This window comes from Gossypium raimondii, chromosome 9 (genome assembly GCF_025698545.1).
Source record: "Gossypium raimondii isolate GPD5lz chromosome 9, ASM2569854v1, whole genome shotgun sequence".
NCBI lineage: Eukaryota > Viridiplantae > Streptophyta > Magnoliopsida > Malvales > Malvaceae > Gossypium > Gossypium raimondii.
The window spans coordinates 36917659-36944801 of NC_068573.1; the positions used below are offsets into that span (position 1 = coordinate 36917659).

The 27143-nt window shown below is 33.6% G+C and overlaps 2 protein-coding genes and 1 long non-coding RNA gene across 4 annotated transcripts; all 3 read left to right on the top strand.

The window, feature by feature from the left end:
* Positions 1-11454: 11454 nt before the first annotated feature.
* On the top strand, positions 11455-15143 carry LOC128032485 (uncharacterized). 2 transcript variants are annotated; one of them, XR_008188699.1, is made up of 4 exons: positions 11455-11593; positions 12032-12106; positions 13418-13517; positions 14858-15143. It is a non-coding gene; the product is annotated as an uncharacterized LOC128032485 (long non-coding RNA). The 2 variants fall into 2 exon arrangements; XR_008188698.1 differs by lacking the exon at positions 13418-13517.
* Positions 15144-20699: 5556 nt separating this feature from the next.
* On the top strand, positions 20700-22844 carry LOC105799398 (40S ribosomal protein S2-4). The gene is made up of 2 exons (XM_012629926.2): positions 20700-21429; positions 22518-22844. Exons 1-2 carry the CDS (start codon positions 20782-20784, stop codon positions 22674-22676), a joined length of 807 nt encoding a protein of 268 aa, XP_012485380.1. The 5' UTR covers positions 20700-20781; the 3' UTR covers positions 22677-22844.
* A 520-nt stretch (positions 22845-23364) lies between these two features.
* Positions 23365-23918, top strand: LOC105799399 (photosystem II 5 kDa protein, chloroplastic). The gene has a single exon (XM_012629927.2). The coding sequence runs from the start codon at positions 23459-23461 to the stop codon at positions 23783-23785; it is 327 nt and encodes a 108-aa protein (XP_012485381.1). The 5' UTR covers positions 23365-23458; the 3' UTR covers positions 23786-23918.
* The last annotated feature ends 3225 nt before the right edge of the window (positions 23919-27143 follow it).

The window sequence follows — 27143 nt, forward strand, 5'->3', positions numbered from 1 at the left end:
CTAGCTGCCGCCTCACATGCCTCTGTCAGCCACCAACTCTGCCACCGGCCACCAACCACCTGCAAAATAGAAGAGAGGCCTTTTTACCTTTTCGCTGTCGCCGGAGTGCTCGGGGTTAGAGGGCTGCATCGGAGAAAAAAGGGGAACTTTTGGACTCCCGTCGTAGTGAAGCAGCAGCAAGATGACATCGTGACCGTGGTGGTACTGGTGGCTCTCACTGCACCTTGGCCGGATTTTTAGGGAGGGGGAGAGGATTTGAGAGAGTTTTTGAGACTTTTTTTTTAAGGAAGGAAGAAAATGAATATTCTACAAAAAAGTTGGTTTAAATAGGGAAGCAAAACGGCGCCGTTTTGCTCAGCCCTTCAAAACGCCAAAACGGCGTCGTTTTGGTGAGGCCGACCCGACTTCAACCCGACCCGCCTGACAGATCCGCGTGTTTTTACAGAAGGGCTAATTGCATCTTCAGCCCTTCCGCTTTTAAATAGTGTTGCAATCAAGTTTCTTTGTTTTTTTAAATTTTACCCCGTTATTTTTCTTGCAATTTCGGTTTAGTCCTTATTTGAACAACGCCGTTTTGGAGGGAAAGAGAAAATTACCCTTTCAGTCCCTCCATGTTATTCGCACGTTTATAATAGTCCTCCCCTTTTATTTATTTATAGATTTGGCCCCGAATTTTGTTTTAAAATCCAATTTAGCCTTTTTTTTTATTTTAGTTATATTATTATTATTATTATTTATTAGATTTCATTTTCCTTTTATTTATTCATTATTATTATATTATTATATAAATTAGTTTTGTATTCCTTTTATATTTTATATTTATTTGTCTATTTCTTTAAATTATATATATATTTATCTTATTATATCATTTTATTATTTATTATTTACTTCTAGCTTTTTATACTTTCAAATTATTATTATTATTATTGCTATTATTATTATTTACTCATTTATATCTTTTTATTTCAAACTTTGTTATATATATATATACATACTTACCTATATTTTTATACTTCTATATATACGCATATATTCTTCTTATTTTTATAATTGTATGTATACATATATATACATATATGTATTTCCTTTATGATTTCGTTGTTTCATGAGTGTTTACTTTTTATTTATTTATGCCTATTATTATTCAAATAGTTTATCTGCTTATTCTCTTGCATGATTAATTCGTCTTTTATCTTTTATTTACTGATGTTCGCACTATTTACGCTTGTATCATCGTATTTATTATTGTTTGTTATGCATATTAACACCATACATCAAAAGGAAAATTTTTCTAAATAAGGCAATATTTTACGTTTAGAAAATCGAGAAAATGTGCCCTAATGTGCTGGGTTTCGATTTTTTCGTTCAACCAAATAGCCAAATATCCTTTTAAAATTTCAAAGTAAGGCAATGTTTTGCGTTTGGAAATTCGAGAAAACGTGCCCTAATGTGCTGGGTTTCGATTTTTTCGTTCAACCAAATAGCCAAATATCCTTTTAAAATTTCAAAGTAAGGCAATGTTTTGCATTTGGAAAATTCGAGAAAACGTGCCCTAATGTGTTAGGTTTCGATTTCTCGTTTGACCAAATAGCCAAATATCCTCTTAAATCTCAAACCATGTCATTCGAGTTTTTTTAAGGATCGTACTTTAAATCTCTTTAAAGTTTTCAATCTTCTGCATTAAGATATTAATTAATCAACTAGGTACCAATTTTGGGCGTTACGAGGGTGCTAATCCTTCCCCGTATGTAACCGACTCCCGAACCTGTTTTTCTGAATTTCGTGGACCAAAATCGTTGTTTTAATAAAATCAAATCGTTTATTAAAACCAACCACTTTTCGAAGTGATCCAATCACACCTTATTAAAAAGGATTGGTGGCAACTCCCTTTTTTTTTGTTTTCATTTTTAAAATCTAAGTCGACCCCGTTTTAACAAAAAAATGGTGTCAACACACTTATTTCATATTAAAGACTTAGTTGAAGGCTACTTTTTGGGGAATTAGAGATTCGCACCGATTGTATTTGTGTAAGCCATTAAACTCCTATTTAACAGAAGGCTAGTTTGAACTTTTGTATGAGATTAAGTGAACACTTATCTTATTCGTGTGAGGAACCTATTTTACTGAAAAACTATTGTAAATAAAATGTTCTTGCTGTTCAATTTACAACTAAGCTTTTAAGAGGAAAGTCTTTGTAGGAAACATTATCTAGACTGAGCACAAGAGTAAGGTTGCAACTAGGTGAATGAATTGGACTTAAATCACGTCTTATATTTGTTGATTTATAGTGGTTTAGTCTTTAGGCAATTGTATAACCAAAATTTGGTGCTCATATCTTATTTTATAATACTTAATAAGTTAGTTCAGTTGCAATTGAATGAAAATTGGAAGGTAAAATCAGTAAACTCTCAATTGGTCTCAATGCTAGACACTTGACACACTAAGTGAATACCCTATCATTTATTTGTTGTTGAGATGGAGGGGGAATCAATCTTAAAGACCCTTTATGTTGGATGGCATGAATTATGCTTATCGAAAAATAAGGATGAGGATTTTCATCAAATCCGTAAATGAAAAGCTTGGCACTCAATTTCGATTGGTTGGAACCACCACCAACTAATGTATTTGGTGTGATAACTTTTGAACATGAAGTGACATGAACCAATGGTGAAGAAAATTTGGCTAATATAAATTCTGAGGCTCTTGATGTAATTTTCTATGGAGTAGGCCCCCATGAATTTAGGCGCTTCTTTAAGTGCACAATTGCTAAAGAGGCTTAGACTATTATAGAAATTGCTCATGAAAGAACCAATATTATGAAGTAGTCCAAACTTCAAATGTTGATTACAAGGTTTGAGACCCAACAAATAGGGGCAAAGTCAGAAATTTTTTTAAGGAGGGGCTAGAATGAAATTGTATTTTGCATGAGAGCTAAAATGTAAATTTACTATTTTAATAGCTTATATCTTTCTAATTTTCAAAGGATTAAATTAAAATTATATCATTCTTGAGGGTAAAAATACAATTTTACCATTTACTAACTTAAAATTAAATAAAATTGAAAGGGATAAAAATTAAATTTTACATTTTAAAGGGGGTCGGGGCTTATGCCAGCCCCTTCCCTCCACCCCTACCTAAGGATGCAAGACATTTGCACCTGGTGAAGAATACCTAAATTTGAAGCTGGTCAGAAAAGTTCTTTGATCTTTGTTTGAAAATTTGCAATTAATGTGATAGTTACTAAGGATAAAAAGGATAATAACTATGGGGATTGACGAGCTATTTGGTTCATTGCAAACTTTTAAAACAAACCTTGATGTAACAAGGAAAAAGAAAGGCAAGGTTGAGAAGATTATTGCATTGCAAGTTGCAGCTCTAGTTTCAATTGATGGTGAAACTACCATGAATGACCTATAGTAGCAATTGGCACTACTCGCTTAAAATATTAGTAGGGTGCTTAAAAAGTTTACCAGAAAGAACAAAGATTTGATGCAAATAAAAATTTTAGCAAGATAAAGTGGAAACGAGTTGTGATCAATTACGGTACACCCAAGGTGAAAAAGAAGAGGATAAAGTGTCATAACTGCCAAGGCTTTGGTGATATTCAAGATGGATGCCTCAATACATCGAAGAAAAAAAGAAGTCATTGTGTGTTACCTGGAGTGATGAAAACTCTTCAAGTGATTTAGAAGAGGATGACGAGCATATTAGCAACTATGTTGCCTTTACCTCCCAAGTTGTTCTTGTGTTGTAACTGACTCAGATAACTCAAAAATGATATTGATACCAAGTCTACTGGCATCAAAGACTTACAATATTATGATAGATAAATAAGATTGGGTGTGCAAGGTAAATTGAATACTTGATGATGAAAGCTCCTTACTAAAAGTGAAGCAGATCAAGGAAAAAGAATATCTATTGAATGGCAAGTCAACTAAATTGGAAAAAACATCGAAGGAATTATTTACTGCCCAATTTGTGTTGAAAAAGCTATAATCTAGTAGTGATTAGCTAGATGAGATACTTGCAGTTGGTAGAAGAAACCCTAGTGTGTTACCTGGAGTGATGAAAACTCTTCAAGTGATTTAGAAGAGGATGGCGAGCATCTTAGCAACTATGTTGCCTTTACCTCCCAAGTTGTTCTTGTGTTGTAACTGACTCAGATAACTCAAAAATGATATTGATACCAAGTCTACTGGCATCAAAGACTTACAATATTATGATAGATAAATAAGATTGGGTGTGCAAGGTAAATTGAATTCTTGATGATGAAAGCTCATTACTAAAAGTGAAGCAGATCAAGGAAAAAGAATATCTATTGAATGACAAGTCAACTAAATTGGAAACAACATTGAAGGAATTATCTACTGCCCAATTCGTGTTGAAAAAGCTATAATCTAGTAGTGATTAGCTAGATGAGATACTTGCAGTTGGTAAAAGAAACCCTAGTAAAGGTGAACTTGATTATGAGGATAAAGAAGACAGAACAACAAATTGCATTTGTCAAAGTTTAAAGAACAATTGATCTACCTAAGTGTTTCTAGAAGGTTGATATTATTAGTATAAATGATCATAGCAAGCACATTCAAATAATTGCATGTCATTATTGTGGTTTCCTATGTTATATTAAAGCAAGGTAATTCAAAATTTTAAAGGATCTGATAAGAAACCATCCAATTATTGTTATGAGCTAATGAGCTCAGGTTTAGTTAAATAAAAACATTTTTGTACCATAATCTTGATACATGTACATTCATGTTCTTTGGTTCTTCTTTAATTTTAAAACAGAAATGTTAGGGTATTTTAATAAAAAAACATTTTTAGATATTAAAAATTATTTTGTCATTTATTGTTGTAAGTTAACAAAGTATAAAAAGAAATATTTTTTTGATTGGAAGCTCATAGGTTTTTTGGCGAAATTTAGATTTTGTGGAATTCTTTTACCACAATTGAGGTTTTAGAAGTAGATTCAGAGTTTATTCATCTACAATGCTTTTCTCATGATTTTAATAGAATTTTTCTATGCACAATTATTTATGCTTACCTTCACATTATGATGAGGAAAATGGTCTTTATGTAGTCTTTCAAACCAATACAGGCTCTCTTGGTTTCTTAGAGGGGACTTTAATTGCATTAAATAGAGGAGAGAAAAGGAGAACCCTTGGGTAAAAGTGGGTTTAGTAAAGTTTTCTCGAACTTTATGTTTGATGGTGGATTAATTTATTTGTGTTTTCAAGAACCTAAGTTTACTTGGTCTTAGGGAACACTCTTTTAATGGCTTGATCAATTTTTTTTTTTGTAATTTAGAATGGATGGTGTAGTTTTCGTCTTCAACGGTTCTCCATCTACAAAAAAAAAAGGTTTGGATCATTAACTTATTATTTTGAACACTATGGTAAATTCGAAGAAAAAAAAAGACAAATTATTTTCACTTTTTCGCTACTTGGCAGGATCATCCCCAATTCCTAGATTTTTTAAAAGAAACTTGGAAGCTAAATGCAAATATTCAAGAAAATATTGGTTCGTTTGTGAATGTTAAAGAATGGAATAAGCAGGTATTTGGGAATATTAGGAGACAATCAAACATTTCAGACCGATAAATCTTTGTATGGTTTTGTACAAAATACTTACAAAGACTATTGTTAATAAACTTAAGCCTTTTTTACCTGGATGGATCCACCCTAACCAAGTAAGTTTCGTGCTTAGAAGTTGCATAAGAAATAACATTTTTATTGCTCAGGAAATTATACATTCGATGAAAAAGAAATCCAGAAAAAGAGGTTGGATGGCTATCACAATAGATCTAGAAAAAGCTTACGATAGATTAGACTGAGCATTTGTCAAGGACTCTCTTTCTGACACAAGTACACTATTATTGATAAGGGATTTTATTATGCAATATATCTATATAGTGAATATGCAGGTAAACTGGAATGAGAGCCTTTCTGATGATTTTAAGCCTACAAGAAGGATACACTAGGGGGATCCTTTATCCTCATATATATTTGTTGTATGTATGGAATGATTAGTACATGCAATTAATAAAGAAGTTAGCAATGAAAGATGATGTTCGATTCAATTTAGCAGAGGGCCCATTTATCTCACATTTATTTTTTGCTTACGACTTAATTTTATTTGTAGAAGCATCGATTGAAAAAATGCATACTTCTTGACATAAAATGAATAAGAAAAAAAAATAAAAATCTATTTTTCTAATAATGTTCCCGATGTGCTTAAAGTTGACATTAGTTGCGATTTTGGGTATGCTCAGGTTGATGATTTGGGTAGATATCTCGAGGTGCCTTTGTTACATCATAGGGCCACTAAATAGACTTATGGATATTTAGTCTCTCAGATTAAAAGGGAACTAGTTAGATAGAAGGCTTGCTATTTATTAATGATTGGAAGGGTCACACTCACTAAGTTAGTTAGCTATACCTATTTATGTTATGCAAACCCAAGTTATTCTTAAAAGCATCTACTTAGAGATCTACAGTATTATTTGAAACTTTTTTAGGGTAGATCAGAGGTGGCTCGAGGTGTTAATTTAGTCAAATTGAGTGAAGTGTGTAAACCATTGCCGGAGGGTGGACTTGACTTTCGAACGATGGATAACAATAATAAATTATTTCTCATGAAGGTTGGCTTTCACTTAACTCAAAAGAACGTTCAATTATGGTTTAGAGTACTAAAGTCGAAGTATAGATAGGAGGGTGAGATATTGAGTTGTCTGAGGTCAAATGCAGCTTCTAGACTGTGGCGAGGAGTGTATAGTATTTGGGATCTTATTAGAGATTGGATTGTGTGGGATTCGGGAAATGAAAATAATGTTAAATTTTGGAGAGATAAATAGGCTCCTAGAGAGTTTCTGTTACGAGGTAAAAAGCTAAGTAGGAAAATAGAGACTAAAAAGGTCTTAAAACAATGAGTTTCACTTAAGTAAAATGGTGCATTTAATACTAAGAATAATTTTACAAAATGGTGCGTAAGGACTTTAATTAAACGGTGATTATTGTTACAATTGAATTTGCCACGTTTATCATTTCTTTATTTTCCTTTTTAAGCATTAGTTGTAAGGGAAATATTGTTATGAAATCACACAAGGAAATTGCAGAAATCTCTCTTTTCTCTTTTTTCTTTTTCTTTTCTCTACTTTCTTCTTATCTCAGATTTGAGGTTGCATCAAAGGTATCAGAGCTATTACGATCTCTGTGATGGTTGGTGATGGTGTCTCAACGCGATTGTAGAAGGAGGTTGGGGGCATGCAGTAGGAAATCTCTAAAATACAATAGGAGGTGGTTCAATTAGAGGCTTGGATGGATACCAAGTTTCAGGTGTTCAAAGATGAGTTTCTTGGGGACTTACAAGCTTTGTTAGGGCAGTATTTTGGACCTCCAGCAAATGGGACCACGGAAAAAAGAAGAGGGTCTTAAGGGCTCTACATTGATTCCCTCCAAAATATTTAGGGGCACCCAATGTCCTAATTGGACTAAGCATGATACCTTCAGTTGATGTGAGCAGTGTACATCTGCGGAATCACTCATTTGTGGTAGAAGCATCTAAGAAGCCAAGTAAGCTTGAGTGTCCCAAGTTTGATGATAGTAATTTTTGGGGATGGTGGACCAAGCTTGAACAATACTTTGAGGCTAAGGGAACTCTAGAATCAAGTAAAATTCGTATAGTAATGTTGAATCTGAAGGGTTGAGCTTTGGAATGGCACCATTTCTACTTTCAACGAAATGATGGTTTTCAGATGTTATCCTAGCTAGCTTACATGAAGAGTTTAAAGATCGTTTTGAATTTGGACAGTTTGGAAATCCTATGAAAGAGTTGGTTAATCTGAAGCAACAAGGTACAGTGGAACAATATCAAGATATGTTTGTTGGTTTATTAAATCAATTTCACATTCCTAAAACATATGCACTTAACATTTTTCTTGACTTGTTTGAACCATCTACGCCGATGGAAGCTTTTCAGTTGGCTAGAAAGATTGAGGTGCTGTCGTCTTGCTTAGCAAAGAACACTTTAGTTCCTTTGAATAGTTCCCCTAGATAACTACTCAGTCCATCTGTGATATCAGATTATTCTTTAACTCCACGAGGCCTGTTTCTGCTTCATAGTCTGTGATTAGTGCTTTAGTAAGCAAATCTACTTCTCGGTCTATTTCACCAGCATTAATGGTTGAACGAGAGTAGAAGGGCCTATGCTTCTGGTGTGAAGCCAAGTACCATGCTGGACACAAGTGTGTCAAGTCCCAGCTATATCAGTTTTTGCCGGAACCTTTATCTGACAGTGAAGCAGAGGAATTCCAGGAATGCTCTGATAGGCTTGAGGAGAGTAGTCTTGAAGAGAAACCATCCAAATCCCCTGTGATTTTGTTACATGCCCTTATTGGTTTACAGGGTCACAATACCATATGAGTGGCTGCTCGATTGAGGTCTATTTGGGAAATGATTTTGGTCGACTCAGGTAGCACACATAACTTCATCGATGCTAGGCTAGTGGGTAGGTTATTGCTGACAATAGTGCACCAAGAGCAGTTGAAGGTCAATGTCGCAAATGAGAGCTATTTTTTTACCAGGGGAATGTGCAAAGGAGTTCGATGAGAAGTTCAAAAATGCCAGTTTGAAACAGATTTCATGGTACTACCACTGAAGGGTTGTGTTCAGTGGTTATTGACCTTGGAGGATATTATTTGGAACTTTGGTTCCTTAACCATGCAATTTATGGTTAAGGGTGAACCATGTATTATTCATGGTATTGTTCCAAGCTCATTAGCTGTAGAAACCAGTAGCTCAAAGTAACGGCCCGGTTTAGACCCTAGTCGGAACAGTAGTTTCGGGACCACAAATTCGAGTCAAAAAAATAATTTAATATTATTTTCGGTGTTTAAAGTATGTGAATTAAGATGTGTGAAAGTTTCGTGTGAAAATTTTATCCGTTTGTGTGTTTAATTTGATAAAAAGGACTAAATTGCATGAAGCGTAAAAGTTGAGTTCTAATAGCTAAATGTATTAAATAGCTATAGGGCTTGAAAGTGGAAGTTCTTATATGGTAATTAGCCCATTAGATTTGATTGTGGATTTTAATGGCTTGGCATTTCAGTAATTTTTTAAAGTTTTTAAAGGTTAATTAAGTAAATTGGTAATTAATGATTGTTATAATAAAATAAAGAAAAAGAAGGCTAGCGGGGGAGAGGGGTGTTTTTCTTCTTTCTTGTTGCTGCCGAAAACCGTGGAAAGCTTTGGAGAATGCTTTGCTGTCTGTTACTAACTTTGAATGCATGTAACTGTTTTTAGCTTTCATTTTTGGTAAATTTTGTATTTTTGGAACCATTGATGTTAGGCCCAACTAATAAAGGGATTATATTGCTAAATTTATAATAAATTTTGGGACTGGTTTTTTTTTGAAGTATTACGTTGTGTTGGAAAAATGTAGATGAATGGCTAAATATTTTTTTGAGCAATTTAGCTACTTTAGGTAGTAATTATTGTTTGTATTAATCCCTAGTGACTTAGATATTTTAAATCTATAATAACATGGTGTTAATCAATAAATTGACAAGGTTTGGGGGGACTAATTGAGAGTTGTATATGTACGATTAGCTGGGAATTTGGTTAAGGAGGTGGATAAAAATAGTTTTTGTGTAATGATTTTTGCTAGCATTTATCTTTAAGGAGTTGGGTGTTACAAAAATTAAAATAGCATGATAAAAACTGTAAATTCGGCTAGCTGATATTTAATTCAAAAAAATAAAATAAAATACCAAGAAGGGTTAGTTGCTGGTGTTTAAATATTTTCGGTGGTTGGATTAATTAATTAAACTAAATTATTACTAAATTAGCATTGATGTTTCGGTTTCGATTTAATGGTTGAAAATGTTTACTGTCTAGCATTAGTTAGATTCTTTTATTGTAAGTTTAAATACTGCTCGGAAATAGTGCAAAAATTAATGCTGCCCAATTTTGTGCCCTTTTTATGCTGTCTAAAATTTGAACAAATTAATGGTTCTATTTTCATGCCGATTGGGGGCTGTAAAAACAGTCCCATTTGTTGCATTATGCTGTCCAGTTTTAGGATGAATTAATTGAGTTATTACAGGATTAAAAAGCATGGATTTTTGCTGTGATAAGCTAGTAAATTTTAATACTATTAAGTGTGTTCTTGCGGATACAAATGCCCTACATGTTTGCTATCTTGTTCTGTCCAAAATAGGACAAATTGAATATGTTTGTGAATGAGTTTTTCAAAGTAAACTTTGTAAATTCTCATGTTTAAATTCTGATGTTTGCATGCAGGTAAGTTATGGTTATAGGGATAGATAAATCGAGTTTAGTTACTAAGTCTCGGTTGTTAGTAGTGAAGAAAAAATAAATAATTAAATAAATAAATTTACAATTAAATGTCAAATAGGTGATTAAATGAGTTAAATTTGAATTCATATAGATTAAGAAAGAAAGAAATCGGATTTAGATCGGGGGAAATCGAAAGTTGATGAGTAGTTGATTCGATCCGTTCGTTTCCGTATGAGGTAAGTTTATAAGCAAATAGATGTTATAATCTTTAAATAAATATTAAATATATATATGCTGAAATGAAAATATGCAAATATATATTTATATGTGTGTAGCCGAATGTGTTTAAGCTCGGGAAGTGGAAATAGACGTGGATGTGATTTATCAATATTTAGCACTGAGTGTGCGAGTATAGAATAGTTATGGCTATATGATTGGCACTAAGTGTTGTGCGAGTATAGAATAGTTACGGCTATATGATTGGCACTAAGTGTGCGAAATTAAATAATGATGTTGAATAATGAGCACTAAGTGTGCGAAACTAAGTAATGATGTTGAATAACGAGCACTAAGTGTGCGAAACCAAATAATTATGTTAATAACGGGCACTAAGTGTAACAGCCCAATTTTCAGTAGTGTCAGAATAGTGATTTGAGATCACTAAATCCGATGAAAACGTTAGAAAAATTTATTAATTAATAATTATAAGTTCAGCTTGATTTTAGAAATATTTTTAAATGAGTGAATTTTGTGATTTAAAAGAAATTATTAGGTAAATTGGGTAAAAAACGAGGTATCGAGACCTCGATATCATAAACTGAGCCGTAAATATTTTTATAAATATTTACAGAGTGTCAACAGGATAATATTAAAGTTTCGTTAAGAAATTTTAACGTTTCGATAGTTAATTATGAAAAAGGATTAAATTGCAATAGGGATAAAAGTTTAATTATAGATTAAAGAAAAGTTAAAAGGACCAAATAGGCAATTATGCCTTTTTCCAAAGTTGAGGCGGCATAAGTATAAAAATCTGAGATTTTTATGTGTTAAAAAAATATTATTATATTATAGTAATGATTATGTTTTTATATTATGTTATTATTAATATATTATATTATATTATTATATTATTATATATATATGACAAAGAAAGAAAGAAAAGAAACAGAGAGCAAAACAAAACAGAGAAGGGAGAAAGAAAGAAACAGAGAGCAAAACGAAACAGAGAAGGAAGGAAGGAAAGAAAGAAAGAAAAAGAAAAAGAGAAATTTGGGGTTTTAAGGTTCAGAGTTAATTTGGTAAGTCAATTTAATCCCTTTTCTCTTAGTTTTGAAGTTTTTGGAATCCTAGAGATAAATACTACTTGATTTATGTTGATATTTTGAAAGTTAGTAGATTATTAGATGATGTTCATGTTGAATAAATTGAAGTGTTAGGGGGTTAAATTGATTGAATTTCAAGTTAGAAGTTAGTAAAGGATTTAATTGTAAAATAAAGTGTAAGTTTTGAATAGTAGGGACTAAATTGAGAGAATTTCGAAATTAGGGATTTATGGTGAAATTGAAGAGTTAAAATGAGTTTATAGTAAGAATTAAGAGAGAATATAGAGTTAGATTGGGAAAAATAAAATTAGTATTGATAAGGGATTAAATTAGAATTTGGGTAAAGTTTAGGTATAAAAGAAAATATTTTGATGAAACTGAGTATTAATGATTTTTAATTGTTTAATTACGTAGCTAATGTCGTGTACGAGTCATTGTCCGAGAAAGGAAAGGAGAAGGTGGACAAGGATTGACTCGGGAGAAATTTCGGTTAGTATTACTATAATTCGAATTTAATTATTAATTGTTAAATTTTAAATTAATATACATGATAAGCAAATTGAGGTAAGCATCACGACTGAATTGAATGATAAATACGTATTGGTATTGAATTTATTAATAGTAATTGTTGAATTTTGAATAATATGTTTAGTATTAAAAAATAGATGAATATTGATATTGAATTGTACATGAATTGATTGGAAAATGAATTAAAAATATATATATGAATGGAATAAAAGTGAATTAAATTGTGAATAAGTGTGATATATGTGAATGGTGGAATAAGTAGTAAATTGTAATGACGGAGAAATGATAAATCCTTTTTGAAATAATTTTGTAAAGTATTTAAATAAATGAGGTTCAGATTTAATGCCCAAGTAGATGGAATTTAGAACTACCAGGATATTAGTGGCATGCCATTAAGGAACTTATTAAGGAACTTTAGCGCGCTCTCTGATATTAGCACGTTGGTGCTCTTTGATATCAGCACGTTGGTACTCTCTGATTATTAGCACGTTGGTGCTCTCTGATATTTAGCACGGCAGTGCTCTCTGTTTAGCACATTTGTGCTCTCTGTATTTGTTCCGTATATCCGGGGTGTTCTGTAAAATCTACTTTGGGCTAAGATTATAAGCTGTGGACAAAAGTGAATCATTAATGTGTTAAGGTAAGTCTTATAAAGTTTATATGTACCGTTTTAGGCATAATGTGCCGTATTGGTGTGTTTTGGTTGGATCGGTGTATCCGCCAAGATCTGAGTCAAGTTAATAGGGGTAAATGAATAATTTTGATAATATAAATTTTTATTGAATGATCTTGAATATGAATTGAAATAGCTATTGTTAAGAAGTGAGAAGTGAAAATAAAATAATTTGAAAGAGTGAAATAATATGTGAATTTAACTGAATACAAGTTATTGAAATTTAGTTATGGATTTAATGAATAAATTGAGTGTTAAAAGATTTACAATACATATTGATTATAAATAGAAATGATAATGAATGAGTTGATAAATTGATTGAATTTGTATGAATTGGAATGAATTATTAGAATGAGATGTCGAAAAATCCAATAGAATTGAGATAGTGAAATAAGGTATGAATACAATTAAATACAAGAATTGAAATATTGCTTATTGTTATTAATGATCAAGTTGAGTTAAAGTATGAGATAATTAATGAATAATTGTAGACATAAATTAAATGTATATAAATTATCAATTAATATTATTAATTTGAATTATGGTAATACCACTGAGTATACCCATACTCAACAGACGGTTGTTTCCGTGCATGCGAGGATTGTAGAAAACCGGTGTTCGATCCAAGATCCAAGTAATCCCGACCTCAGAGACATTTTAGTGATGTACCTTTCTATTGATAATGTGGCATGTACCTAGGTAATGTATATACCTAAGCGATGTATAGGGGTTAGTCATTTTGAATGTTGTATCTATGATATTGCTAAAGAAAGAGGTGTGAGTATGTGATAATGTTTGGCTTTAAAAATGGTTAAGTATGAAAATCAAGAAAGAGTAAATTTTGCAAAGAAACAGAATTCAGGCAGCAACAGTGACGTAACTTTGAAAAATCACCTAGGATAGTATAAAATGAATTAGAGGGTGAATGATATATGAAATGAAAGATTATTGAGTCTATTTTATAGAAAAATAACGGTTTAGCAAAAGAAATTTATATTTTAAGATATGTGAATTTTAGTGAGAAATGGTCAGATCTATTTCTGGAGTCCCCTGTTCCGAGTTTAGAAAATCACTAAAATGGTATAAAAATATTTATGAGTTGTAGTTTATATGTGTAGAATCCTTATTGAGTCTATTTTCTGTAGAAATAAGTGGTAATATCATATGAAAATCCTATAATGAGAAAATTTATTTTTAGTACCAAGGGGTCAGGACAGTCGAGTGAAGAAACAGGGGAGAATTTAACTAATAAACTGTACTAATTGGTCAAACCAAGAATTCTGAAAATTTTATGGTATAAAGATATATGAGTCTAGTTTCAGGAAAAATTTACGAAATTAAATTTGGAGTTCCGTAGCTCGAGTTATAATCAATTTAGTAACTGCTGCGCGATTGGACAGATTACTGTAATGCCTCGTACTCGATTCCGGAAACGGTCTCGGGTAAGGGGTGTTACACTAAGTGTGCGAAACCGAGATCAATTTGGTTAAATGAGAGAGAGCACTAATTGTGCAACTTTATTATGGCCTCGATAAATTATTTAGCACAAATTGTACTGATTCAATGAATGATAAATGTGACATATATGTATATGTTAGTATAAGTACGTAATAGTTAATTAATATATGCTATCAAAGTTAGTTGGTTATGTCAATTTTGATACAAATTATTTGATGCAAATGGAAGTATGTGTGTGTGAAAAGCTTATATTCGCCAAAGGGTAAGTATATGTGAAGTCATAATTATGTTTTATATGCATTTGTATATGAATGAGTACATTCGGTAAAGAGTGGGTATATGATTTGAAGATGAAAAATAACTATGTTATTATTTAAAGGTATATTCGGACAAGCTGAAATTGGTTCATAGTTACATATTTGATATTTAAGTTTTGCAAGCTCGAATGTGTATATATATGAATATGATTGCATTATTCGATTTTGTTATTGAATTATTAACGTCATTGAATTGTTTAATTGCTTATGACTTACTAAGCTGTGATAGCTTATTGTGTATGTGTGTTTCCTTCGGTTTTATAGATTTTAGAAGCTAGTTACGGGCTCGGGGATCGTCAGCGTAGTCAATCACACTATCGTCCGTCCATCAGTACCTATAAAAGTTAAATTTAAAATATATGGCATGTATAGGCTATACTCCCCTTTTGAATATATTTTGAATAAAGTGTATATATATAATAGGCCATGCGAAAATGGCTTGTTTATTTTGACATGAATGGTTTCATGCTTTGATTAAATATTATGGTTGATGATTTGGCTATGTTTCGTAAATGGTTGAGACTAATATAAGTGATGTTATGCTTTGGAAGATTTTGAATTTTGATAATTATACAAATGCTTATAGCATATTCGGCCCAATGTTTATAATTGCTTGTATTTATAAGGGTTTATATAGGTACATATGTTAAAATATAATGATTACATGTAAAATAGGTAAAATATGTGAGTTTTATATACACATTTGTGTCAGTGTTGTTTGTAATTGAGTTGTTAGTCGAGTAGGCGAAATGAGGTATGACCAAAAGTGGTGTTTGAAATATTCTGCATAATTTTTTATTATGAGTTATGTGTTTACGAATATGTTCGATGCATGATATGAAATGACTCGTAATAAGTTGATATTACCTTTTTTATTTAAAACTTGGTTGGTTTAGTAGGTTGAACATGTGTACATCTATGATTATTCGAATTTGAATTTGGTTCAGTAATACCTTGTAACCCTATTCTGGCGACGGTTACGGGTTAGGGGTGTTACACTCAAATTCTAAATGCTTTATGGCTATGGGGCAAGCTTTAGGCCCTTATACCTTATAATGAGCTCACTTATTCAAGTGACACTTTCCGCTAAGGTAGCCAATAATAGTGAGAAACAACTCCAAGGGTTATTGGAAGACTTTGGTGATGGTTTTCAAGTGCCAAAAGGTTTACCACTACCTCGGTTGCAAGACCATAGAATTCATTTGAAACATGAATGAGTTGTAGTTAAAATTTGACCCTACAAATATCCTACCATTCAAAAGGGAGAGATGGAGAAATTGATTCAAGAGATGCTTCAAGCTAGGATAATCAGGGATAACAATAGCTTTTTTGCTTCCCTTATAGTGATGATAAAAAAAAAAGATGGAAGCTGAAGGTTGTATGTTGATTACATACAACTAAATCAACATATAATCAAGGATAAGTTTCCCATTCCCATAGTTGAGGAGTTGCTGGATGAATTGAGGGAAACTCGAGTGTTTTCTAAACTGGATTTGAGGTCTGGATATAATGAAATCTGAATATGAAAACCTGATGTACATAAAATAACATTCAGGACACATGAGAGGCATTATGAGTTCCTAGTGATGCCCTTTGTCCTCACTAATGCTCCCTTCAGTTTTCAGGCTCTTATGAATTCAATGTTCAAACCATTGTTGAGGAAGTTTGTGCTTGTATTCTTTGATGACATAATGGTCTATTCAAAGTCATGGTTCAAACATTTACAACATTTGAGAACAATTCTTCTCATCTTAAGGGATCAACAACTATTTGCAAAAAAGAATAAATATTGTTTTAGTACTTCTCAAATTGAGTACCTTGAACATGTGCTACCTGAGGGGACAGTATTCATGGATAGATCCAAGATTGAATGTATTTCTTCATGGCCCATTCCTCAATCACTAAAATAATTAAGAAGCTTTTTTGGACTATCTGGCTACTATAGGAGATCCATTAGAAACTATGGATTGTTAGCCAAGCCCCTTACAGATGGGTAGCTATCACACCATTTCAGCAACAATGGGTAGTTAAAATGTTAGGTTATGACTTTGAGGTCTCTTATAGGAAATGAATCAACAAAAGGGTGGTTGATGCTCTCTCTAGACAACCTCAGCTAGAGCAAGGTCAATTCTTTCAATTATCAGCTAGTTTTGTTATTTCCAGTCTCTTGGAGCAGGTGAAACAATCATATGGATTAGATGATAAGTTGAAAGGGATCATACAAGGTGTCAAAAAGCATAGTCATCAAGACCAAAAGTATTCTTGGGATGGAAGATTTTTGCAAAATGAAGGGAAAATTGTGGTGGGAAAGAACATGAATTTGCGAAGGGAACTGTTTCACCATTTTTATACTAGTGTAATGGGGGGTCACTCAGGTATTCATGCCACTAGGAAACATTTAGTTAGTTTGTTATATTAGAAGGGTCTAACAACTGATGTCAAACACTAGATTAGAGAGTGCTTGGTCTGTCAGAGATGTAAGAGTGAGACATTAGCATCTCCAGGACTTTTGCAGCCTTTACCTCTGCCTGATCGAGGCTGGTCTATTATTAGTTTAGATTTCATTGAAGGATTGCCGAACTCAAGAAGGAAGAATTCCATTTTGGTTGTGGTGGACCATTTAACTAAATATGGTAATTTTTTGGCACTATCCCACCCATATACAGCTAAAGATGTAGTACAGAAGTACTTGAATCATATTTATAAACTTCATGGCATGCCTAATTCAATTATATTAGACAGAGACAAAATTTTTGTCAGTGGATTTTGGCAAGAACTATTTCGAAGAGCTAGTACCAGACTCCTATTGTCCACAGCATACCATCCTCAAACAGATGGTCAAATGGAGGTACTAAATCAGTGTCTTGAGAATTATCTGAGATGCATGACCGGAGAGACACCTGCAAATTGGTTCAATTGGTTACCCCTTGCAGAGTGGTGGTATAACTCCTTTTTTCATTCCTCCATTCAGCTCACCCCATATAAAGCTTTGTATGGGCAACCACCACCTCAACACATGCCTTACTTAGCATCCACAGATGACAGGAGCCTACAGGCTCGAGAGGTCGCTAGGAAGCTGTTTCAATTTCATCTCAAAAGAGCTCAGTCTCTTATGAAGCAGTTAGCTAACAAACATCGATCTGAGAGGAGTTTCCATGTTGGTGATTTGGTATACTTGCGACTACAACCTTATAGGGAACAGACAATTAGGAAGGTTTTTCATAAAAACTTATCTTTTAAGTACTATGGACCCTTCTCTATGATTAAGAAAGTGTGGGAAGTGGCGTATACTCTTCAATTACCCCCAAGCTCCCATATTCATCCAACATTTCACGTCTCTCAGTCAGCTCCTACTCAAGCTCAACTACCCTTGGTTGATGCTCATGGAGCATTGTAGAAAGAACTAGTTAGAATTGTGGATAGAAAAATAGTTAAGAAGGGAAACTAAGTTGTTACTGAAGTTTTGGTGGAATCGATTGACTCTTTTCCTGAAGATGCAACATGGGAATCTTTACTTCTGCTTCAAGCAAAATTTCCTCACTTTCATCCTTGAGGTCAAGGATCCTTTTCTTGGGAGGTAGTACTTGTTATGGGGTAAAAAGCTAAGTAGGAAAATAAAGAGTAAAAGGGTCTTAAAACAGTGAGTTTCACTTAAGTAAAACGGTGCGTTTAATACTGAGAATAATTTAGCAAAATGGTGCGTAGGGACTTTAATTAAACGGTGAGTATTGTTACAACTGAATTTGCCACATTTATCCTTTCTTTATTTTCCCTTTGAAGCACTGGTTGTAAGGGAGAAACTGTTATGAAATCACACAAGGAAATCTCGTTGCTCTGTGTTCTTCTTCTTTTATCTACTTTCTTCTTATCTCAGATTTGAGGTTACATCAGTTTCTTTTGAATTATTATTACAGTCGATCACTCCCTGATAATTTCACTACCGTCTCCTCAATGGTCGCAACAAATGAAGAGTGGAATTGGACTACATTTCAAGCTTTGTTTCCACAAGAAATTTTGTTAAAGATAACAACGATTTTACCTCCCAATGCTAGTGATGGGGCTGATTCTCCAGGTTGGATATGGGATGGAAAAAAAGGAAATTTACAGTCAAATCCGCCTACAAAGCTCTAGCTTCATCAAGAGTGGGGGACCTAAGTTTGGAAGCTCATTGAGAAATATCTAGGACCTCAAAGGGTACGTAACTTCTTATGGCTTGTTTGTAAAGGGGAAATACTTACGAATTTGGAAAGAATGCGAAGGAAATTAACCAATGACGCGAACTGTGTTTTTTGTGGTGACGTGATAGAAGACATTGATAGTGTGTTACATTTCTGTCCAGATATGTTGGGGCTATGGTCGAGCCATCTGAAGTCAGAAAAGGTTGATGATTTTTTGTGCTAAATACTATGAAATAGGTCATGATCAATGTACGTAATCCAGGTTATTTCACAAACATAAATAACTGGGAAACTCTGTTTGGTTTCATTTGCTGGGGGTTATGGAAGAGGAGTTGTACACCAACCTTCATTGAGACAGAGGGAGTGTTTGAATTGAGTAAATGAGCATGCAAGTATTTTAAATGAGCCTCGATGGACTGTTGTACACTTGTTAAACAAGGTTCGGAACAGGTGTGATGGGTGAAGTGGACTTTCCCACCATCCGGATGGTATAAGATCAATGTTGATGGTGCTTTTCGACAGTCGATGGATGTGCTGTTGCTGGACGCATAATTCGAGATGACAAAGGAATGTGGTGTTTGGGTTTTGCTCGACATATTGGGTCTGTTCAGCATTTGAAACCGAGCTTTGAGGTATAGCTTGGAAGGTCTACGTTATGCATGGGACCTTGGTATAAGGAAGGCCATTTTGGAAACAAATAATGTAGAGGTGATAAGACTGTTGGATAGCAGCAGGTGTAGGATGACACATACTATTGTGAGAAGAATACGATCCTGGTTAAAGAGAGATTAGGATGTGCATGTTAAGCATTCTTACAGGGAGTGTAATGCTGTTTTGGACGCCGCCAAACAAGCTCTGTCTACACCTATAAAGGCATTGTTATGCTTAAGCTTTTATACAATGATATTAGTCAAGTAGCTAAACAAAGGCTTTGTTATGATTAATCTTTTTGACGTTTTATCCTTGCATAATAATAAAAAAAAACAAAGCAGAAAATTACTTTGATTTTATTTAATTGAAAACAATAAATGCTTAAGTTTTGTTTAATGAATACTAAAGCTTTTAAGTCCTTACTATAAATAAGATGGAATTCACTTCTAAATTTACCATTTCACTTTAAAAGATTTTAATAAGATTTTGAAGAATTCTAGTTATTAGTATAAGACTATGATATTGTTGAGAGAAAATTGAATCAAAATTCATAAGTTTGTGAATCTTTAAATGGTGTATAACTTTTGAGATGGTGGTGTTGAAGTCTGAAGCGGTCATTGCATCCAAATCATGTACTAAACAAGTTTATCACTATTAATTTATTCTGATTTTTAAAAATAAAAATATACCAATTTTAGTATATTCAATTACTATTTACACTCTTAAAATAGTTATTTAATTTGATAATTAAAGAAGAAAGAAATTTGAATTTGAAAATAAATAAAAAATTAAAAATCTCGCTGAGACCTAACCGACTTTAATACGATATTTTGAGTATTTAATGAGGGCCCAACCTTTTAGAGATTGCTTATATAAATGTCAAACCTTTCAAAATGGTCATATAAAGGCCAACCTTTGCAAAAGGCTTTCCAGGCACATCAGCTCAATTTCTAGTAAATATGTTTAGAATAGAACACATAACAACTAATTATGATATTACTTGAAATGAAAATAAAGAAATAAAAAACCTAATTTGAAACCTGACATTTGAGCAATTTTGAAAAATAAATTGACCCTTATTTGACTTTCTTTTGTAAAAATATTTGGCTCTAAAAAGTTGGGCTTCTATGTTCTATAGTATAGCTTAATCCAAGAGTAATTGGGCCGTAAACTGTTGTTTTGGGTTGGATCATAACAGCAATCCATTTTTGCTTAGCCCAAAACCAACAAAATCAAAATAAAGCCGTATCTTAAAACCCTAGATTCAGAATCTTGTTAAATATAAGTCTTCCTATCATCGCCGCTCTTAATTGGACAGCAAACCCTCCCTCTTGTAAACACATACAAACCAATAACAAAATGGCAGAAAGAGGCGGAGGAGAGCGTGGAGCTTTCAGGCGTGGCTTTGGTGGAAGATCCGACCGTGGCCCAAGAGGAAGGCGTCGTGGCCGCAGAGAGGAAGAAGAGAAATGGGTGCCCGTAACTAAGCTTGGGCGTTTGGTCAAAACCGGAAAAATCACGTCCCTTGAGCAAATCTACCTCCACTCCCTCCCCATCAAAGAGTACCAAATCATCGACCAACTCGTTGGCCCTTCATTGAAAGATGAGGTCATGAAGATCACTCCAGTCCAGAAACAAACCCGTGCCGGGCAGCGTACCCGTTTCAAGGCCTTCGTCGTCGTTGGCGACGGAAATGGGCACGTCGGCTTGGGAGTTAAGTGTAGCAAAGAAGTCGCAACGGCTATAAGAGGGGCCATAATATTGGCGAAATTGTCGGTTATACCGGTGAGGAGAGGGTATTGGGGGAATAAGATTGGAAAACCTCACACAGTGCCCTGCAAAGTTACTGGGAAATGTGGGTCTGTCACTGTTAGGATGGTGCCCGCTCCGAGAGGTGCCGGTATTGTGGCTGCTAGGGTGCCCAAGAAGGTGCTCCAGTTCGCTGGAATTGACGATGTTTTTACTTCTTCTAGGGGTTCTACTAAGACGCTTGGTAACTTCGTTAAGGTATTGCCTTTCTTAATAGTATTTTTTTAAAAAAAATTGTTGGTTTCTTTTGTTATTTACTATTGATTTTGGATTTGTTTGTATCTATTTGGAAATGGGTTTTTATTGTTTGAGCAATTTTTTTATTTTTCTAATTCTTCCATGCTTATCAGTGATTTGTTGACTTTTTATTTAAGTACCGAGATTCTTTACTTGTTATTTGATCAAATGTGTCTGATTTGGGATGTAGGTTATTAATTCGATAGAAGTTGTTGACTATTCCACTGATAGTGGTTACTGTTACATTGTCTGTCTCTAAATTTGGGATATTGATTATTTACGAGTGATCAAATATTTTTGGTTTTTACTTGTTCCCATGGTTCTTAAATGCTGATTTAAATAGAAACATATTTCATCTTTTTATGCTATAAATTTTTATGCTATAAAAATGATGTTATCTTGAATTTACGTCCTTGTATGGCATAATATAATAAATTGGTAATTGATGCATGGTTTAGAATTTTGCAGATATCTTAAGAGTTGAGTAATTTAATTCTCTAATGCTATAACTTACACTGGCTGTATTGTATCATAGTCAACGGTTTGATAATATCTGTATTTGGGTGTGGACATGCGTACATGACTATTTGTAAGACTGACCAATCTTATTGAATGTTCCTATCAGTGAATTGAGTCCTTTTCTCATGATTTGCAATTGTTGAGTATAGCACAGTAGTTAGGTTGGAGGTTGTATAATTTTCTTACAATACATTCTTTGATGTCTTGAAATCCCCGACATTGTTGTGGTTGTAAATTCTATACCAATTGTTGATGCAGCGCCTTTATAATTGATGTTGAATGTATGGTTTTCCATACTATTTGAAATGAAATATTTTGTTGGTGGAAGTGTGTGTGGGAGGGGTGTTTTGGCTATATGCTTGGTTATATGTTTGTAAATTGTTAACTATTCTTGAAGTTATTTGTATTTGATTATTGTGAAATCAGCCTGTTTTCGGTTCTAGATAGCTGTTTAAGATGTGTTTTAAAGATGGATGGTTGAGTTATTGGTGATATCTGATTATGCGTTGATTTTGGAATATAAAATGCAGGCCACCTTTGAGTGTCTATTGAAAACGTACGGCTTCTTGACTCCTGATTTCTGGAAGGAGACTCGTTTCACAAGGTCTCCTTTCCAGGAGTATACTGATCTGTTGGGAAAGCCAGCGAAGACTCTTGTTCTTGAAGATGCAGAGAGGGTGGATGTGTGATGGTGATTAAGAGGGCTTTAGTGCCTAGGGTAGTAATATCAACTTCCTTTTTGCCTATCAAGACAATGCCTATGTTCACTTCTTTGCTTCTTTGGTTGTCATAAGAAATTTAATCTCAAGTTTTGTTTTAATCAATCCGGATTGGATTCAAAGCTTATGGTTCATATATGAGTTATGTCTTGCCTTCTTAGTGTATGCATATTATGAGATGAATTAAACCCATAAATAACATTTGCTTATAATAAAAGAAAAAGAAGCCCAGTTGATTATGGTGCTTGTAATTCATTGATAGCATCTCCTTCGGAAGGATCAACTTGCTCAGTTAACAAGTTTTGACAGCTAGTTGCGTAAAGAAATTGAGATCTAGTGATATAGCTGGTTTGAGCTCGGGTAAAAGGTTTTTGAAATGCCGAATTTATAGCTTATGTTGTTGAGATATGTCAAGGCACCTTTTAATTTTTCTATCTAAAATTGCCATGAAACTTCCAGAGACAATTGGGCCAAACTCATGAGCTTCACAAATTAGGCACTCGATAAAGTTTGCTTTCAAAGGCATCCATAAAGCACGACTACGCAAAAGAGATTGCAGATAAAGCAACACGTGGCTATGACCCATTTGTCGCAGCATTTCTTTGGATAAGGAAATGGATGAAGGGGTTACCAACAATGCCTATTCCACGACTAACTAATAATATAATCAACAACTACTCCAGCTTTCTCATCGATCACGAGCAAACCTAAAAAGAGTCTGCGCCCCTTGCTTAGAGTTACCACAGACGGACATGGCTTCAATGAGCATGACAGCCTCTCTCCTTCCGAGCTCAAGCTCCAGTTTGACTAGACTTCCTTCAAGAGCTGCTCGCAGAGGTGCGATTGTGGCCAAGGCGACCAGCGCCGACCAAGGAGACAAGGCCAGCTTGGAAATAATGAAGCAAGAGGGCAGCAATGGGAGGAGGGAATTGATCTTTGCCGCTGCTGCCGCTGCCGCATGCTCTGTTGCAAATGTTGCGATGGGCGAAGAAGAGCCTAAACGTGGGACGGCTGAAGCTAAGAAAAAATATGCTCCTGTTTGTGTCACAATGCCTACTGCTAGAATCTGTCGGAACTGAACCTTAAGTTTCTCTGTATCTAATGTGGATTTGTATGTGAGATTCATGTACTGAGTTGTATGAAAACTTGCATCTCTTTTTTATTGGAGAATCCTTATTTTATATATATAAATATTTTCCTTTTCCTTTTCAACTTCTACTACCTCAGGTTCTAATTATTTTGTGACAATTACTAAAATCTTGGCATTTTGGAGCAGCCATTTGTTTGTGTTGGGACATGTTTGTTAACTTAATTTGGATAACCTCTTAAACTTGTATTAATTGTTGTGGAGGCTGGCTGAGAGTATTAAAAGTATGGTTTGATTGTTATGGTGGAATTTTTTTTGTTTGACAACTTCGGAGGCAATTAGATGACAATTTGGACCTTCAAAGTAATTGATAGAGCAAAAATGTTCTCAAATTGAAGTCTAGGAAGGACCATTAAAGTAAGATTTTAGGTTTAGTTTGGGTTCAATAAACTTTTTTTATCAAACATTGTTCAATTGGCATAGTTATTATTATAGTAATTAAAAAACGTGAATTTAAATATACTTAAACACGCTTCTCATCTAATTTAAAAGTTAAGAAGCAATTATAAATAGAAATATATATTGTATAAAAAAAATACTTTTATTATCATATTGTTGATTAAAATTTTAAATTAGTTACTTTGAGTCCCCTTTCCTTATGTCCCTCCTACTATGTCTCTATGTTCACCTTTCTTGGTTAGATGTCGCAATGTGCTTGAAACATTAAAGGTTGTACTACGCATCTTACAATGTAATACATAAAATATAAAAGAAAACTATATCAATTTGACATAAAAGTTTAAACCGTCAAACATGTTACTTCAATAGCAAGCATGAGTTGTTATTTTCATCCAATGAAATGCTAACACATGGCAACAAAACATTCATGCGATCTACATGTCAACCTAACTATGTGTCTGAGGTCAAGTGCTCAACAAGCACTGCCGTTGCAAGTTCATTATTGTTATTACATGCATTGCATAGTCCTACTTGTGTCATAGGCTGTCTTGTTTAACACTGCTATCCTTAAAGTGTCAGGTGTCAGACGATCCCACTTGTCCTTGGACAAGGGGTTCTCTCAAAGGGTGCCTAGTAAGGGGTTGTCTTGGTGGGTTGTGAAGGGTGGCATAACAATTGGACGAGGGGTACTCTCGAAAAGTGCCCAGTAAGGGATTATTTTGGTGGGTAGCAAAAGGTTGCATAACAATTGCCTCATTTAGAATCAAAGGGAAAGTTATAAAGTAACCAGCTCTGATACCCTTCAAAAACTTAGAACCTAAATAGGCTTAGGCGAGGAGTTTTTTGTATTTTTGTTTTTGCTTGTATTTTGTAATTTTTAGATTTCGTTGAATGAGAACATATTATTCTCAATATAATTTTTTTTTCATTGATGTTTATGCACACAAGTAACACATTTTAGCCTTATTCATTGATTTTGCTAAGGCTTGAATTTGCTAAACTTTTTAATGAATGGCAACTTTGATTGCTCACTTTGACAACTTCATTGAATAAGAAACGTTTACAATTAGGCTTGCTTTTAAAGGATAATAATTATTAGTAAATGTGTAGCTATGCCTTATATAGGTTTTGTGATAGTAGGGGCAACCATTCAAGATTATGCAAATGTGATACTAGGTGCAACCATTTCATATAGTTGTTCGAGATTACACAAGGTGTAACTGTTTAGGATTATGAAAATATGATAGTAGGTGCAATGGTTCGGTATTGTTCGAGATTACATAAATTTTAAGAAGAGGTGCTACCATTCGTGGCAAAGATGTTCAAAATCACGGAAAGTGATAAAGGTGTCATTATTCATAGTGAAACTGTTAAGATTACACAAAATCGAAGAAAGATGCCACCATTCACGATGAACCATTCGAAATTACATGAAGTGATGAAAGGGGCCACTGTTCACAATGGAGCAGTTTGAGATTACACAAATTACAGGAGATGTAACAGCCCGTTTTCAGTGAAATCGGAATAGTGGTTTCGGGACCACAAATTCGAGTCCGAAAGAAAATTTAATTTAATATTATTTTATGGCCTGAATTATGATAGGAATATCGTATAAAAATTTCGTTAAGAAAATTTTACCGATTACATGATTAATTGATAAAATGACCAAATTGCGTAAAATGCAAATGTTGAATTCTAGTAGCTAAAAGGATCAAATAGCTATGGAATTCAAAATTAGAGGTCCACATATGGAATTAGACCATTAAGTGGAGTTAGTAGATAAGTATGATGATTCATCCATGAAAATTTAATTAAAGAAAATAACTAAATTGGAAAGTAAAATTAATAAAAGATGATAAGTAATTAAATAAAGAAAATGTCATATTTTTCATCATCTTTCCCAATTTTTTTTATGGAAACCCTAGCTAAGAGAAGATAACTCAAGCAAGCTTATTTGGCTTAATTGGGTAAGCATTCTTGTTTCGTTTTTAATGATTTTTATGTTTCCAAGATCGTAATAGCTTAATCTAGCTATCTCGGGGATTAATTTGTAAAGTTATCAAAGTACTAGGGTTTTCCATGGATGAATATGTATGAATTATGAAATTTATGGTAGAAAATGAAAGGTTGTTGATAGATAAACAACTTTTGTAAAGAGAATTTTCATGAAATTGTGATTTAGGGACTAAATTGTAAAGATGTAAAATTCATGGAAAAATTCTAAATTTTATGAATTAATTGGGCTGCAAATGTTAAATGTAAAATTAGCTAGGCTTGGAATAAGGATTAAATTGCATGAATTTTATTTTCCGAGCCTAAGGACAAAATAGTCATTAATTAAAAGTATAGGGGTAAAATGGTAATTTTGCATAGGATGTGAATTGAATTGAATTGAATAGGAATTGTATTAAATTGAGTTAAATTTACTCGTATAGATCCGGATAGACCTAGTACGGAATTGGATCGAGAAAAATAAAAAGTATCAGATTAGTACCCTACAAACACAAACATTGTCGAGGTAAGTTTGTGTAACTAAATTGTATATTTATGTGTTATGCTTAATTTATATGTATGTGATCTTAATAATTGTTAAGTATGAAAATAAATCACATATCTGACAATGTCCGACAAGAAATAAATCTGGTTTGAACAAATGAAATTAGATGGATACAGGGTTCCCAGAGTGGTTGTGGTTCTGCATATGTTGCGAACACACCATAGCTCACAAGAGCGTCCTGTTATAGCTCAAATGAGCATCCCAATATAAGCTCTCTTAAGCTTTCTGATACATGGCTCTCCCAAGCTTTCTGTTTATATGCTCTTATGAGCATTCTGATCGGTAGTGATCCTGCATGTGTTGCGGACACACTGCAGCTCTTATGAGCGTCCTG

Coding starts and splice junctions, on each gene's coding strand:
- LOC105799398 (XM_012629926.2), top strand. CDS start 20,782: ATGGCAGAAAGAGGCGGAGGAGAGCGTGGAGCTTTCAGGCGTGGCTTT. Junction 21,430..22,517: donor CGCTTGGTAACTTCGTTAAG/GTATTGCCTTTC, acceptor TATAAAATGCAG/GCCACCTTTGAGTGTCTATT.
- LOC105799399 (XM_012629927.2), top strand. CDS start 23,459: ATGGCTTCAATGAGCATGACAGCCTCTCTCCTTCCGAGCTCAAGCTCC.